Source organism: Drosophila albomicans, chromosome 3, assembly GCF_009650485.2.
Source record: "Drosophila albomicans strain 15112-1751.03 chromosome 3, ASM965048v2, whole genome shotgun sequence".
Taxonomy (NCBI): domain Eukaryota; kingdom Metazoa; phylum Arthropoda; class Insecta; order Diptera; family Drosophilidae; genus Drosophila; species Drosophila albomicans.
In genome coordinates this window covers 4,877,368-4,891,568 of record NC_047629.2, presented here as the reverse complement: position 1 = coordinate 4,891,568, position 14,201 = coordinate 4,877,368, and the positions used below count along the sequence as shown (strand labels likewise).

General features: G+C 47.1%; 1 protein-coding gene across 48 annotated transcripts in view; it reads left to right on the top strand.

The window, feature by feature from the left end:
* The window catches only part of LOC117571686 (dystonin), an 87,500-nt gene that overhangs the window by 67,333 nt on the left and 5,966 nt on the right, over positions 1-14,201 (top strand). For 21 of the 48 annotated variants that reach the window (XM_034253945.2, XM_034253944.2, XM_034253960.2 and 18 more), the window contains 12 exons: positions 1,098-1,244; positions 1,314-8,791; positions 8,902-8,913; positions 9,240-9,465; positions 9,527-11,486; positions 11,554-11,728; positions 12,005-12,064; positions 12,755-12,799; positions 13,224-13,295; positions 13,504-13,678; positions 13,756-13,873; positions 13,935-14,164. In XM_034253945.2, coding sequence (XP_034109836.1) covers positions 1,098-1,244; positions 1,314-8,791; positions 8,902-8,913; positions 9,240-9,465; positions 9,527-11,486; positions 11,554-11,728; positions 12,005-12,064; positions 12,755-12,799; positions 13,224-13,295; positions 13,504-13,678; positions 13,756-13,873; positions 13,935-14,164 — 10,698 coding nt within the window. The remainder of the gene's footprint in view (positions 1-1,097; positions 1,245-1,313; positions 8,792-8,901; positions 8,914-9,239; positions 9,466-9,526; positions 11,487-11,553; positions 11,729-12,004; positions 12,065-12,754; positions 12,800-13,223; positions 13,296-13,503; positions 13,679-13,755; positions 13,874-13,934; positions 14,165-14,201) is intronic. The other 27 variants (XM_034253964.2, XM_034253961.2, XM_052004771.1 and 24 more) reach the window with 6 other exon arrangements.

Genomic DNA, 14,201 nt, shown 5'->3' with positions numbered 1-14,201 from the left:
CAACTCCTCAACACGAATGACGTCGGCAATACTTCATATTATACATCTACCACATCTCTATCGATTTGTCTATATACTATATATACTATCGCATAAACATATACTCGTACATAGCTCATATTCATATTCCTCATATATACTCTATCTCTCACGCCACTTTCTGTACTTAAACACAAAACTAGGCAGCATTTCCTTTAGGTCTTTTGCTAACCAAATAGTAGTATCCAATTGTTGACTATCGTATTGATCTGCAATTTATATATTTTTTTATTATGGCGCCATTAGTTATATTTTTTTAACATAAGTTAAAATTTTGTGCATAGCCCCGATTTTTAGTTAAATATTTCTCATTCAAATACAATTGTTTAAATTCCAACTTTTCTACCTATTTTTCAGCATATAATTTTTGATACATACAATTCTTTTAATTATTATATTATTTTGTTTGCAGTTTTAATTTTTGAGTCGAAAACTAAAGACCATAACAGAACAATAAAAACACAAAATTAACACTAACCTCAATAAAAACCTCAATAATGAATCCAACCAAAAACCTCCATTAAACACTGTAGCTAGTATGCCTATACTAAACAAGTATAAGCTCTGTAGTTCGTAGTCCAAAGTAGTGCTTGTTTTTATTTGTTAAGTAGTAAAACACAATATACCCTTGGTGTTTGTGCTGTCTCTCAATTATGCTTTATTTGCTACTAATACTAGAAACTATAACTTATGCCTAAGTATGTTATGTACTTGTTCCTCTTTCCAACTGGCTTTGATTTGCTTTGCTTTCGGTTATTACTCTATTATTATTTCAGCTCTGTATGTTTGTGTGTGCTATCTATTCGAATTTAAATATTTATATATATTTTGTGTTCATACTGTATACATATTTTGCCTTTCGATTATATGATGAACATCCATATGATATATACTTGTCATTACATGTAAATCAATTTATACCCCCATCATACTTTTGTATGAGTAAAAGCAGATCTGTATCTGGCTAAGATATATATCGACCTTTATATTTTATAAATCTAATAATTGGGCTTTTCTTTTGTCCTTTGTCCTCTTTTAACAATGTTCCATTATAATAGCAAGCAGTATTCGAGAAGTTCAACATGTGCGAAGAGAATGTCAACGATCTTCTTAAATGGGTCACATCTGTCGAACAGAAAATCTCAAGCGTTGGGGGACCACGCGAAAAAATCGATGAATTGCGCAATCAAATCAATGCGCTCAAAGTAAGTGATCTATATATACTTACATCTTTCCATTGCACTCTATATATTGTCGACTTGTCACTCTTGCAGCAAATAAAGGATGAAATTGAATCCCAGCAGCGCCCTGTTGCCACCTGCCTCGAGCAAATCCGTCAGATTGTGCTCACCGGCGGCGATGTACTGTCTGCACCAGAGGTGACAACCCTTGAAAACTCTGGACGTGAGCTGCGCTCTCGTGTGGATCGTGTCAATGATCGCACCGTGCGTCTGCTGCGTCGACTGGAGGCTGGACGTGATGAGTTGACTAAGTTGCGCAGCGAGCTGGACGTGTTCTCTGACTGGCTGCAGCTAGCTCGTCGCACGCTGGAGGACAAAGAACGCTCCTTATCAGACCTCACCCGTCTTTCCTCGCAAGCTGACACCATACGTGAGTTTGTCAGCGATGTGATTGGACACCAAGCTGATCTGCGCTTCATTACGATGGCCGCTCAGAAGTTTGTCGATGAGAGCAAGGAGTTTTTGGCAGTTCTCAACGATTTCCGCACATCGTTGCCCGAGAGGTTGCCACATGTGGAACCGCTGTCGAGTGCCGAAAGTCCAATACGCCAGGAGGTTTCATTGGTGTCAGCTCAGTACAAGGATCTGCTGAATCGTGTCAATGCACTGCAGGATCGGGTTTCCGGTCTGGGTGGCAGACAGCGCGAGTACCAGGATGCTCTCGACAAGGCCAACGAGTGGCTGAGAAGTGTTCAACCACGCGTCTCCCGCGTCATTTCTGAGCCAGTTGCCGGTGATCCAAAGGGTGTACAGGATCAAATGAATGAAGCTAAGGCGCTCCATAATGAGCTGCTCTCTAGTGGTCGTCTGGTCGACAATGCACAGCAAGCGTTGGATAACCTTTTGCGTAGCCTGGGTGGTCAATTGAGTCCAATGGAGATCAATCAATTGGAATTGCCAATTGCTGATTTGAAGAACAACTATCAGCAACTTCTGGATACGCTGGGCGAGCACTGCAAGACCTTAGACAAAACCTTGGTGCAGTCGCAGGGCGTGCAAGATGCACTCGACAGCCTTGTTAGCTGGGTCAATCAGGCAGAAGATAAGTACAAGCTGAATCTGCGACCCGCGTCGCTGATTAAGGAGCGCCTGCAAGAACAGATTCGTGAGCACAAAGTGCTACTTGCCGATCTGCAATCGCATCAAGCCAGCATTGACAGTGTCCAAATCTCAGCGAAGCATTTATTATCAAGCGCTTCGAATGCTCGCATTGCCAAGAAGGTTGAATCCAATCTGAACGATGTTACCGGCAAATTTGAGAAATTGTACGAGAAGGCCAACAAGCGTGGAGAATTCCTGGACGATGTCTACAACCGTTTGTCCAAATACCTGGATGATATCAGCAACGTTGAGCAACGCATGGGTAACTTGCAGGAGGCACTTGACAGCCGTGAGACCAGTCTGCTGTCTACGGAGGAGCTGGCACGCCGCATGCAGGATCTGTCTCGTGAAAAGGATCAACTGGCGCCACAGTATGAAGATTGTGTGCGCAATGGCAAGGATTTGATTAGTCTCCGTGATGTTACCGATACAGGAGCTTTGCGGGATCGCATCAAGGCATTAGAATCTCAATGGCGCAACATCAACATCAGTATTGATGAGCGTGCCAAGCTGTCAAAGCAGAAGGCTGAACGCCGTCTGGCTTACGAGAGCCTTAAAGACGATGTCTTGTCTTGGCTGACGAACACCGAGGGCCGTGTCAATGGACTGGCGCCTGTGGCCATCGACCTGGACAAGATCAAGCAACAACACGATGAGCTGAAACCCATCTGCAAAGACTACCGCGACTATGCACCTACAATCGACAAGATCAATGACATAGGTGCCCAATATGATGCTCTCATTCGACCAGAGAGTCCCTCCAGGAAACGGTCGACATATAGTCCCATTAAGAGGACCAGCCCGCTGCGTCGCATGTCCGGAGATGCCAGAAGCCCCAGCCCGACCAAGGGAGGCATACTGTCGCCACTATCGACTGGTTCCAGTGGATTCGGTAGCCGCAGATCCTCTCAGGATGGCTTCCAGCTATCTGAGCAGTCTCCGGTTCAGCAGCAGTTGAGCGAGATCAACAATCGCTACGGTCTGATTGGCGTTCGTCTCAACGATCGTCAGCACGAGCTTGACAACCTGAGCGAAGAGGTTCGCAAACAGTACGAGAACTTGAAGGGATTGGCTCAATTCCTGGATCGCATTCAGCGCCAGGTGCCGAAGGAGTCTGTGTCCAACAAAGAAGAAGCTGATCGCTGCATTAAGCAGGCTCGCAAGATCTTGGAAGATATGTACGAAAAGCAGAGTTTGCTGGACACCACGAAAGCGCAAATCAAGGACATATTGCGTCGCAAGTCTGATGTGCTCGGTGCCGATCAACTGCGTCAGGAGAACGATAACATTCAAGAGAAATGGAAGAATCTCAACGATATTTGCAAGAATCGTATAGCCTTTTCCGAAAAGCTGCGTGACTTCCTGGATACGCATGGTAACCTCAAGAGCTGGCTGGACAGTAAGGAACGCATGTTTACGGTCCTAGGACCCATCTCATCTGATCCTCGTATGGTACAGAGCCAAGTACAACAGGTGCAAGTGCTGCGCGAGGAGTTCCGCACACAACAACCTCAATTGAAGCACTTCCAGGACTTGGGCCACGATGTCGTTGATCATTTGGCCGGCACTCCTGATGCTCAAGCAGTCGAACAGAAACTCAAGGATGTGATTACCAAATGGGATGATCTAATGGGCAAATTGGACGATCGTGCCAACAGTTTGGGCGGTGCAGCTGATAGCTCCAAGGAATTCGATGCGGCTGTCAATCGCCTGCGCGAAGCTCTACAAAACATTAGCGATAACTTGGATACGTTGCCCACTGATGGCGACCATCAAGAAAATTTGCGCAAGATTGAGAACCTTGAACGTCAACTGGAAGGCCAGCGCCCCTTGTTGGCTGATGTGGAACAATCCGCAACAACTCTGTGCAATATTCTCGGCGATCCGGCCTCCCGTGCGGACGTTAATTCACGTGTAGCTGCCTTGGAAAAACAATATCTGGCACTGCAAAAGAAATTGGATACTAAGAAAGCCGAGACTGAGGCCTCGTTGCGAGATGGCCGCCACTTTGCGGAGAATTGTTCCAAGACGCTTGGATGGCTGTCCGGTGAACTTTCTAATCTCACCGACCGTCTGCTAGTTTCCGCACATAAGCCAACGCTGCAGCACCAGATCGACACCCATGAGCCTATCTACCGTGAAGTAATGGCACGTGAGCATGAAGTGATTATGCTGATAAATAAGGGTAAGGATCTGTCTGATAAACAGCAGGATCGCACCGTCAAGCGTGATCTTGATCGCATTCAACAACAGTGGGAGAAACTACGTCGTGAAGCCGTCGATCGTCATACGCGTCTACAAACATGCATGGAGCACTGCAAGAAGTATTCCCAGACGTCGGAGACCTTCCTTGCCTGGCTGCGCACCGCCGAAGATAAGCTTGCCGATCTAACACCCGGCGTGCTATCTAAGTCGAAACTGGAGACACGCCTTCGTGATCTCCAGACCTTCCGCAGCGAGGTGTGGAAGCATTCGGGCGAGTTTGAAAACACGAAGGGTCTTGGCGATACCTTCCTCACAAGTTGCGATATCGATAAGGAACCCATTAAGGCTGAGCTTCAAGACATTCGCGATCGTTGGGAGCGTCTCAATAATGATCTGATTGCACGCGCTCACGAGATTGAGAATTGCTCTCGTCGCTTGGGTGACTTTAATGATGAGCTGCGCAATTTGGATCATTCACTGGGTCGTTGCGAGGATCGCCTAGCTGCCCATGATGCACTCGGCGGTGCTGCTAAGGATCCCAAGTTGCTGGAACGAGTCAAGGCCATTCGCGAGGAGCTGACAAATCTCAGCAAACCATTGCAATCGCTCAAGGCGTTGGCCAAGGACATTAGTGCAGAAGCCCGTGCCGCTGGCGGAGATGCCGATCATTTGACAAGCGAAGTTGATGGTTTGGCCGATCGCATGTCAGAGCTGCAAGGACGTCTGGATGATCGTTGCGGTGAGCTTCAATCAGCCGCTACAGCCGTCTCGCAGTTCAACGAGCAAATGAAGAGCTTAGGCATCGATTTGAATGATCTGGAAACAGAAGTCGAGAAGCTTTCGCCACCAGCTCGCGAGATTAAGATTGTTCAACAGCAATTGGATGATGTTAGCAAGCTGCAAAACAAACTGGATCGTCTTGTCGGTCGCCTCGAGGATGCAGAGCGTGCTGCCGATGTCCTGGTTGATGCCGGCTTTGCTGCTGACACAACTCAAACGCGTGAGCAAATCTCAACGCTACGCAAGACGTTAGGACGTCTGGATAATCGTGTGCGAGATCATGAAGACAATCTTCAGAGCACTCTGAAGGCTCTTCGAGAGTTCTACGACATTCAATCACAGACCCTCGATGACATCAAGGATGTGAGCGATGAGTTCAAGCGCATGAAGCCCGTAGGATCGGAACTGGATCAGATTCGTCGTCAACAGGAGGACTTCCGCAATTTCAGAGAGAACAAGGTGGAGCCCCTGGCTGTCAATGTAGACAAAGTGAATATGGCTGGACGCGATCTGGTTCGTTCTGCAGGCAGTGGAGTTTCGACAAGCACTATTGAGAAGGATTTGGAGAAATTGAACGATCGCTGGAACGATCTGAAGGAGCGTATGAACGAGCGTGATCGTCGTCTGGATGTGGCGCTATTGCAATCTGGAAAGTTCCAGGAGGCCTTAGCCGGTCTCTCCAAGTGGCTGAGCGATACTGAAGAAATGGTTGCTAACCAAAAGCCGCCCAGCTCGGACTACAAGGTAGTCAAGGCTCAACTGCAGGAGCAGAAGTTCCTCAAGAAAATGCTTCTTGATCGTCAGAACTCAATGGGCTCGCTTGCCAATCTTGGTAAAGAGGTGGCAAATCATTGTGAGCCCGCTGAGCGTGCCTCCATCGAGAAGCAGTTGAACGATTTGATGAAACGTTTCGATGCACTCACCGATGGCGCCGAGCAACGTGAACAGGATCTGGAGGAAGCCATGGAGGTGGCGAAGCGATTCCACGATAAGATCAGTCCACTGGAATTGTGGTTAGACAACACGGAGCGTGCCGTCAAGGCCATGGAATTAATACCCACGGATGAGGAGAAGATTCAACAGCGCATACGCGAGCATGATCGTTTGCACGACGAGATTCTTGGCAAGCAGCCCGACTTTACCGATCTCGCCGATGTGGCCGCTCAGCTGATGCACTTGGTCAGCGATGAGGAGGCTGTGAACTTAGGCGAAAAGGTCCGTGGTGTTACCGAACGCTATACCGGTCTGGTTGATGCCAGCGACAACATTGGCGCTCTGCTTGCCGAATCCCGTCAAGGACTGCGTCACCTGGTGCTTAGTTACCAAGATCTGGTGGCCTGGATGGAGAGCATGGAGAATGAATTGAAGCGCTTCAAGTCTGTGCCAGTGTATGCCGAAAAGTTGCTCGAACAAATGGATCATCTGCTGGAGCTCAATGAGAATATTGCCGGACACGCTTCGAATGTGGAATCCACCGTTGAATCTGGTGCAGAGTTGATGAAGCATATCTCCAACGATGAGGCCATCCAGCTCAAGGATAAACTGGACTCGCTGCAGCGACGTTATGGAGATCTTACCAATCGTGGTGGCGATCTCCTGAAGAACGCCCAAAATGCGCTGCCCTTGGTGCAACAGTTCCACGAGGCTCACAATCGTCTGGTCGAATGGATGCAGAGTGCTGAGACTGCCTTGGCACCCAGCGAACCACGACAGGCGGATGTGCTGCGTCTAGAGAGCGAACTGTCTGATATGCGTCCCATTTTGGACACCATCAACCTAGTTGGCCCACAGCTATGCCAACTGTCTCCGGGTGAAGGTGCTGCCACCATCGAGAGCATTGTGACCCGTGACAACCGACGATTCGATTCGATTGTGGAACAGATTCAGCGCAAGGCTGAGCGCCTGCATTTGAGTAATCAACGGGCCAAGGAAGTCACCGGTGACATTGATGAGCTGCTCGAGTGGTTCCGTGAAATGGACACCACATTGCGTGAAGCCGATCCACCAGGCATGGAACCCAAACTGGTGCGCGCTCAGTTGCAGGAGCATCGCTCCATCAATGATGACATCTCCAGCCAAAAGGGACGTGTTCGCGACGTCACTGCCGCCTCGAAGAAGGTGCTACGAGAGTCTCCACAAAGCGAGAACACTGCCACTCTGCGTGAGAAGCTTGATGACCTGAAGGAGATCGTCGATACCGTTGCGCAACTGTGCAGCGAACGTTTGGGTATCTTGGAGCAGGCGCTGCCTCTCTCTGAGCACTTTGCCGACTCGCACCAGGGTCTTACCACTTGGCTGGATGACATGGAGCAACAAATCTCACGCCTCAGCATGCCTGCCCTGCGTCCTGATCAGATCACATTGCAGCAGGACAAGAACGAGCGTCTCTTGCACTCAATTGCCGAGCACAAGCCGCTGCTCGATAAGCTCAACAAGACGGGCGAAGCACTGGGTGCTCTGGTTGCCGACGACGATAGCGCAAAGATCAATGAAATTCTGGACACGGACAATGCACGCTATGCTGCATTGCGTCTGGAGTTGCGTGAACGTCAACAGGCTCTGGAAAGCGCTCTGCAGGAGTCGAGTCAATTCTCCGACAAGTTGGAGGGCATGCTGCGTGCTCTAGCCAATACTGTGGATCAGGTTAATCAATTGGATCCACTATCTGCACTGCCACAGAAGATTCGCGAGCAGATTGAGGACAACGATGCTCTGATGGATGATCTGGACAAGCGTCAGGATGCCTTCAGTGCTGTGCAACGTGCCGCCAACGATGTCATTGCCAAGGCTGGCAACAAGGCTGATCCAGCGGTGCGCGACATCAAGGCCAAGCTGGAGAAGCTTAACAACTTGTGGAATGACGTGCAAAAGGCGACGAAGAAACGTGGCAGCTCACTGGACGATATCCTCAGTGTTGCGGAGCCCTTCTGGAAGCAATTAAACAGCGTTATGAAGACTCTGAAGGATCTGGAGGAAACGCTGTCCTGCCAGGAGCCACCAGCGGCACAACCGCAAGACATCAAGAAGCAACAAGTTGCACTGCAAGAGATCCGACATGAGATCGATCAGACCAAACCCGAGGTGGAACAGGTGCGTCGCCATGGAAGCAATTTGATGAACATGTGCGGTGAACCCGATAAACCAGAGGTGAAGAAGCACATTGAAGATCTCGACAATGCCTGGGACAACATCACTGCATTGTACGCCAAGCGCGAAGAGAACCTTATCGATGCCATGGAGAAGGCCATGGAGTTCCATGAGACACTCCAGAATCTGCTGAAATTCCTCACCAAGGCTGAGGATAAGTTCGCCCATCTGGGACCCGTAGGCTCTGACATTGATGCCGTCAAGCGACAGATTGAACAACTCAAGTCGTTCAAGGACGAAGTCGATCCGCATATGGTCGAAGTAGAAGCATTAAACAGGTAAGCTATTTGCTTAAGTCTTATTACAGTAATTGAATACAATGCTAATGTCTAATATACGATATTTTTACGACGTCTGTGTGATCTTCGTTCCCTCATACAATTGGCAGAGGTCTAGAAAGGCAAGATAGTTTCCAAATTTCGTACGTTCTATCGTTCGTTCGTTGTTGTGCTTTATTCTTAAGTGCCTTGCAATTGTTAAGCTGCGATCTGTGCTCTACACAGAGTCTGGAGCAATTTCCAGATCATGTTTGCGCATGTTTACCTTTTTGATTTGATTTGATTTATGCCGCAAGCCACATGGAATATACCATTCCATAAATATTCATTTTGCATGATCACCAATCGGTCAATCGGCCAGTTATGATCGATATTGTTGCGTTGTGCCTGCATTTACGACACTATTTCAATGATTTGTATGCTAATCCATTTGATGTCATCCTTATAGACAAGCTGTGGAACTGACGGAACGCACTTCGCCGGAGCAGGCGGCATCAATCAGGGAGCCATTGTCCGTGGTCAATCGACGATGGGAGGCATTGCTGCGCGGCATGGTCGATCGCCAGAAGCAGCTTGAGCATGCCTTGCTCCATTTGGGACAATTCCAGCATGCGCTCAACGAGCTGCTCGTCTGGATCAACAAGACAGACGGCACGCTGGATCAGCTTAAGCCGGTAAGTCGGAAGTTGTTTACCATCTTTGTAACTGAAGTTGACTTAATCGTTTTACTTGCAGATTCCCGGAGATCCACAGTTGCTGGAAGTTGAGCTAGCCAAGCTTAAGGTGCTGGCTAACGATATACAAGCTCATCAAAACTCCGTGGACACGTTGAATGATGCAGGCCGCCAGCTTATCGAGACAGAGAAGGGATCAGTGGAGGCCTCGACGACGCAAGAGAAACTGCGTAAGCTGAACAACGAGTGGAAGCAACTGTTGCAAAAGGCTAGCGATCGCCAGCACGAACTGGAGGAGTCTCTGCGTGAGGCCCAGGGCTACATTGCCGAGGTTCAGGATATACTGGGATGGCTGGGCGATGTAGATGCCGTGATTGGTGCAAGCAAGCCAGTTGGTGGTCTGCCAGAGACTGCCACCGAGCAGCTTGAACGCTTTATGGAGGTCTACAATGAGCTGGAGGAGAATAGGCCTAAGGTCGAAACAATTCAGGCTCAGGGACAGGAGTACATCAAGCGTCAAAACCAAATGAAGGTGTCCTCAAGCAATCTGCAGCACACTCTGCGCACGTTGAAGCAACGCTGGGATGCGGTCGTTTCACGTGCCTCCGACAAGAAGATCAAATTGGAGATTGCTCTTAAGGAGGCAACAGAGTTCCATGATACGCTACAGGCTTTCGTCGAGTGGCTAACACAGGCTGAGAAACAGTTGTCGAATGCCGAACCCGTTTCGCGTGTACTGGAGACTATTCAGGCGCAAATGGAGGAGCATAAGGTGCTGCAGAAGGATGTGAGCACACATCGCGAGGCCATGCTGTTGCTGGACAAGAAGGGCACTCATCTCAAGTACTTCAGCCAGAAGCAGGATGTCATTCTGATCAAGAATCTACTCGTTTCCGTACAGCATCGCTGGGAACGTGTCGTTAGCAAGGCTGCAGAGCGCACTCGTGCTCTGGACCATGGCTACAAAGAGGCACGTGAGTTCAATGATGCCTGGAATGGCATGATGCAGTATCTGCAGGAAACCGAGCAGACATTGGATCAGATCATCGAGGAGGCCACTGCCTCCAAGGAGCCGCAGAAGATCAAAAAATACATTGGCAAGCTGAAGGAGACACATCGCCAGCTGGGCGCCAAGCAGTCGGTCTACGATGGCACCATGCGCACCGGTAAGAACCTGATGGAGCGTGCACCCAAGGGTGATCGTCCCGTGCTCGATAAGATGCTGCTGGAGCTTAAGGAGCAATGGACGCGCGTCTGGTCAAAGAGTATTGAACGTCAGCGCAAGCTGGAGGAGGCTTTGTTGCTCTCTGGACAGTTCAGTGATGCTCTTGGCGAGCTTCTCGACTGGCTGAAGAAGGCCAAGAGTCGCCTCAACGAAAACGGACCCGTCCATGGTGACCTGGAGACTGTGCAGGGACTTTGCGAACATCACAAGCACATTGAGCAGGATCTGCAGAAGCGTGCTGCGCAAATGCAAGGTGTCCTGAAGACCGGTCGCGATCTGGAGCGCTCTGGCAACAACCCCGAGGTAGGACGCCAACTCGATGAGATGCAGTCCATTTGGGAAGAAGTTCAGAGTGCAGTCGCCAAGCGTGGCGAGCGCCTCCAGGTGGCCCTGGTCGATGCAGAGAAACTCAATGCAAACGTCCAAGCGTTGTTCGATTGGTTGGATCATGCAGAGCACAAGTTACGCTATGCCAAGAATGCGCCCGATGATGAGAAGGTCTCACGCGAAATGATGGATATCCACACGGAATTCATGCGTGATTTGCGCGTCCGTGAGCGTGAGAAGAGCGAAACTTTTGAGTATGCTGAGGAAATCATTAGCAAGGCCTATCCCGATGCCATTCCCATCATCAAGAACTGGCTGTCGATTATTCAACAGCGTTGGGAGGAGGTGCGTCAATGGGCTATCAATCGCGAGTCGAAACTGGAGCAGCATTTGCAATCGCTCAAAGATCTCGATGACACAATTGAGGAACTGCTCGCATGGCTCAGCGGACTCGAGGGTACTCTATTGAGTAAGTCCAAAATTATATTGAATACTTTTACGGGAGACTTCACAGTTAACTCATTTTAATCTTTTAGATCTGAAGCATGAACAACTACCAGACGAGATTCCACCTGTTGAGAAACTGATTGAAGATCACAAGGAGTTCATGGAGAACACGGCACGCCGTCAGAATGAAGTGGACCGCGCCTGCAAGCCACGCCAACTGCCACCAGGTGCAAGGAAGCCATCGCGTAGCGGCAAGACGCCAGTGTAAGTATTTTGCCGTTGCCAGAAGGCATTGCCTGATCTCTGTATATACTTTCCTGATTTATAATTTTGTTGTATTTTATTTTTGCTATTTTTCTTTTTTTATCACAAAATTTATTGCTACAACAAACCAAAACAAAAAATCCAATTACTTTCCCCGCAATGAATTGCACCACACTATCTTGCCTATCGTCTACCCAAAACAAAATATCAAAAACTATGTATATCCAACACATTGCAACAACAACAACAACTATATATATATATATATGTATATAGTCGTGGCTCCAGTCACGATCTGCGCGAACAGTCGCCCGATGGCACGCTGAGACGTCAAAGGTTTGACAGCAACTTTATAATACTCTAAAAACAAATTGTAAACAAAGAGCAATGTGACGAATGCGCTTGCCACTTGCCCCATGCCACTCACACATCTAGCCTGGTTTAAGTGTAATTTTTGCCTAACATCTCTGCAACATACCACAACAACAACAACAACCGAAACAAATACATAACCAATAGCTTCGTGTAATAACTTTGCTGGTTCACTCGTTACTCGTTTAATTGACACATTACTTTCAATTGTAAATGAATTATTTAGACAAATATTTATTTTTATAATATATATGACTACTTAAAATTTTTAACATTGGATTGAATATTTCGATTTAAATACTAAAATAACTTTTTAATCCAATTAATTACATATTTTATATTGAGAAAAACAATCGAAATCAGTTTTAATGAAGATCATGTCAAGTAAACGAGTTAAAAGTGTAAGAAAACTAGCTTAAAACATTATATCCAAAGTAGCGCTAAAAATCGCTAATACGTAGCAAAGTTTGTTTCATCAATCGACATTAAGTACCCCACATCTACCTTAAACTTGCCCCCCGCCACATCGAATTGATATAACTCATCGCTGCTGCTATAACTGTTGCTTTATTTTGTAATTTAATAGTTAAAGAAAAGTAGAATTCGATTTAGAACACTTCCATTAATCTATTGTTTCTTCTTTCCTATTCACAGCTTCAAGGGCTCTCGTGATCAAGGTCTTAATGCACGCAAGGGCAGGTGAGTTATCGTTTAAATTGATTAAGCTGATCTCTGGATCCATGAATGTTCCAAAAATAATAGTGCATGCACTTTCAAAATTCTCAAAAACGAAAATTTCTTTTGTTTTTTTCTCTAAAAACTTGTCGAAACTTTTGGAACTGTTTATTTTTGGAAATGCTGCGTATCGAAATGTTATTTCTTTTATGTATAAAAAACAACTTTTGTATATCTTTGTTATCAATCTTATATTTATGCTCTTGTTTTGTGAATTGTTTCGTTACTTGATCCGTTATTTTGTATTTTTTGTCTCTTTTGGATTCTACTATCATCCTGTCTACACACACGCTACGTAAACGTTGCTTCATATCAAAAAACAAACAAACATCTTTGCATTTTGCTGCTTATTTGCTCATATATGTACTATATATACATCGCTGTATAGTCGTGTTACGCCCACGCGTGATACGCCCGACAGAGATCGCCTGCCGCACTATGGCCCACGTTTCTCGCCAAGGTAAGTCCTTACTCTCCCTGTTCTGTCTGCTCTCTGTCACATCCAATGCAGCTCAAACTGTACTCATTGCATGTGTATCTCTATGTATCTATGCGAGTATGTGTTAAGTACGTAGTTTGATTTGTTCGCCAACTAATTAGCTTTCCTTTTGTGTGTTGCTATCTACTTTTGCTTCGCTTCTCTAATCCTTTTAATCTTTTCCATATAGCTCCACCGGACCCGAACTTGAATTCCGCTCACCACGCGCTAAGCTTCTGTGGACCAAGTGGCGCGATGTCTGGATGCTCTCATGGGAGCGCCAGCGTCTGCTGCATGAGCATCTCATGTATCTGAAGGATGTGGAGCGTGCTCGCAACTTCAGCTGGGATGATTGGCGCAAGCGCGTAAGTTGATGGCGTCATTAACCTATTTTTAAGTGACATATAACTCATCATTCGTTCATTCTCTCGTTTGTCAACAGTTCCTGAAGTACATGAATCACAAGAAGTCGCGCTTGACCGATCTGTTCCGTAAGATGGACAAGGACAACAATGGCATGATTCCACGCGATGTTTTCATCGATGGCATTCTCAATACCAGTAAGTATTCCAGCAAGCAAATCATGAATACAAACATTAAATCACTTTATTTCTCATTTAGAATTCGACACATCTGGATTGGAAATGAAGGCTGTTGCTGATCTATTCGATCGCAATGGCGAGGGTCTCATTGATTGGCAGGAGTTCATTGCCGCATTGCGACCCGATTGGCAGGAACGTAAACCCGCCACAGATTCCGATAAGATCCATGACGAAGTCAAACGCCTGGTCATGCTTTGCACATGTCGGCAGAAATTCCGTGTGTTCCAAGTTGGCGAAGGCAAATACAGAGTAAGTACAAAAATTTGCGAAATTGTAATTCAACTTA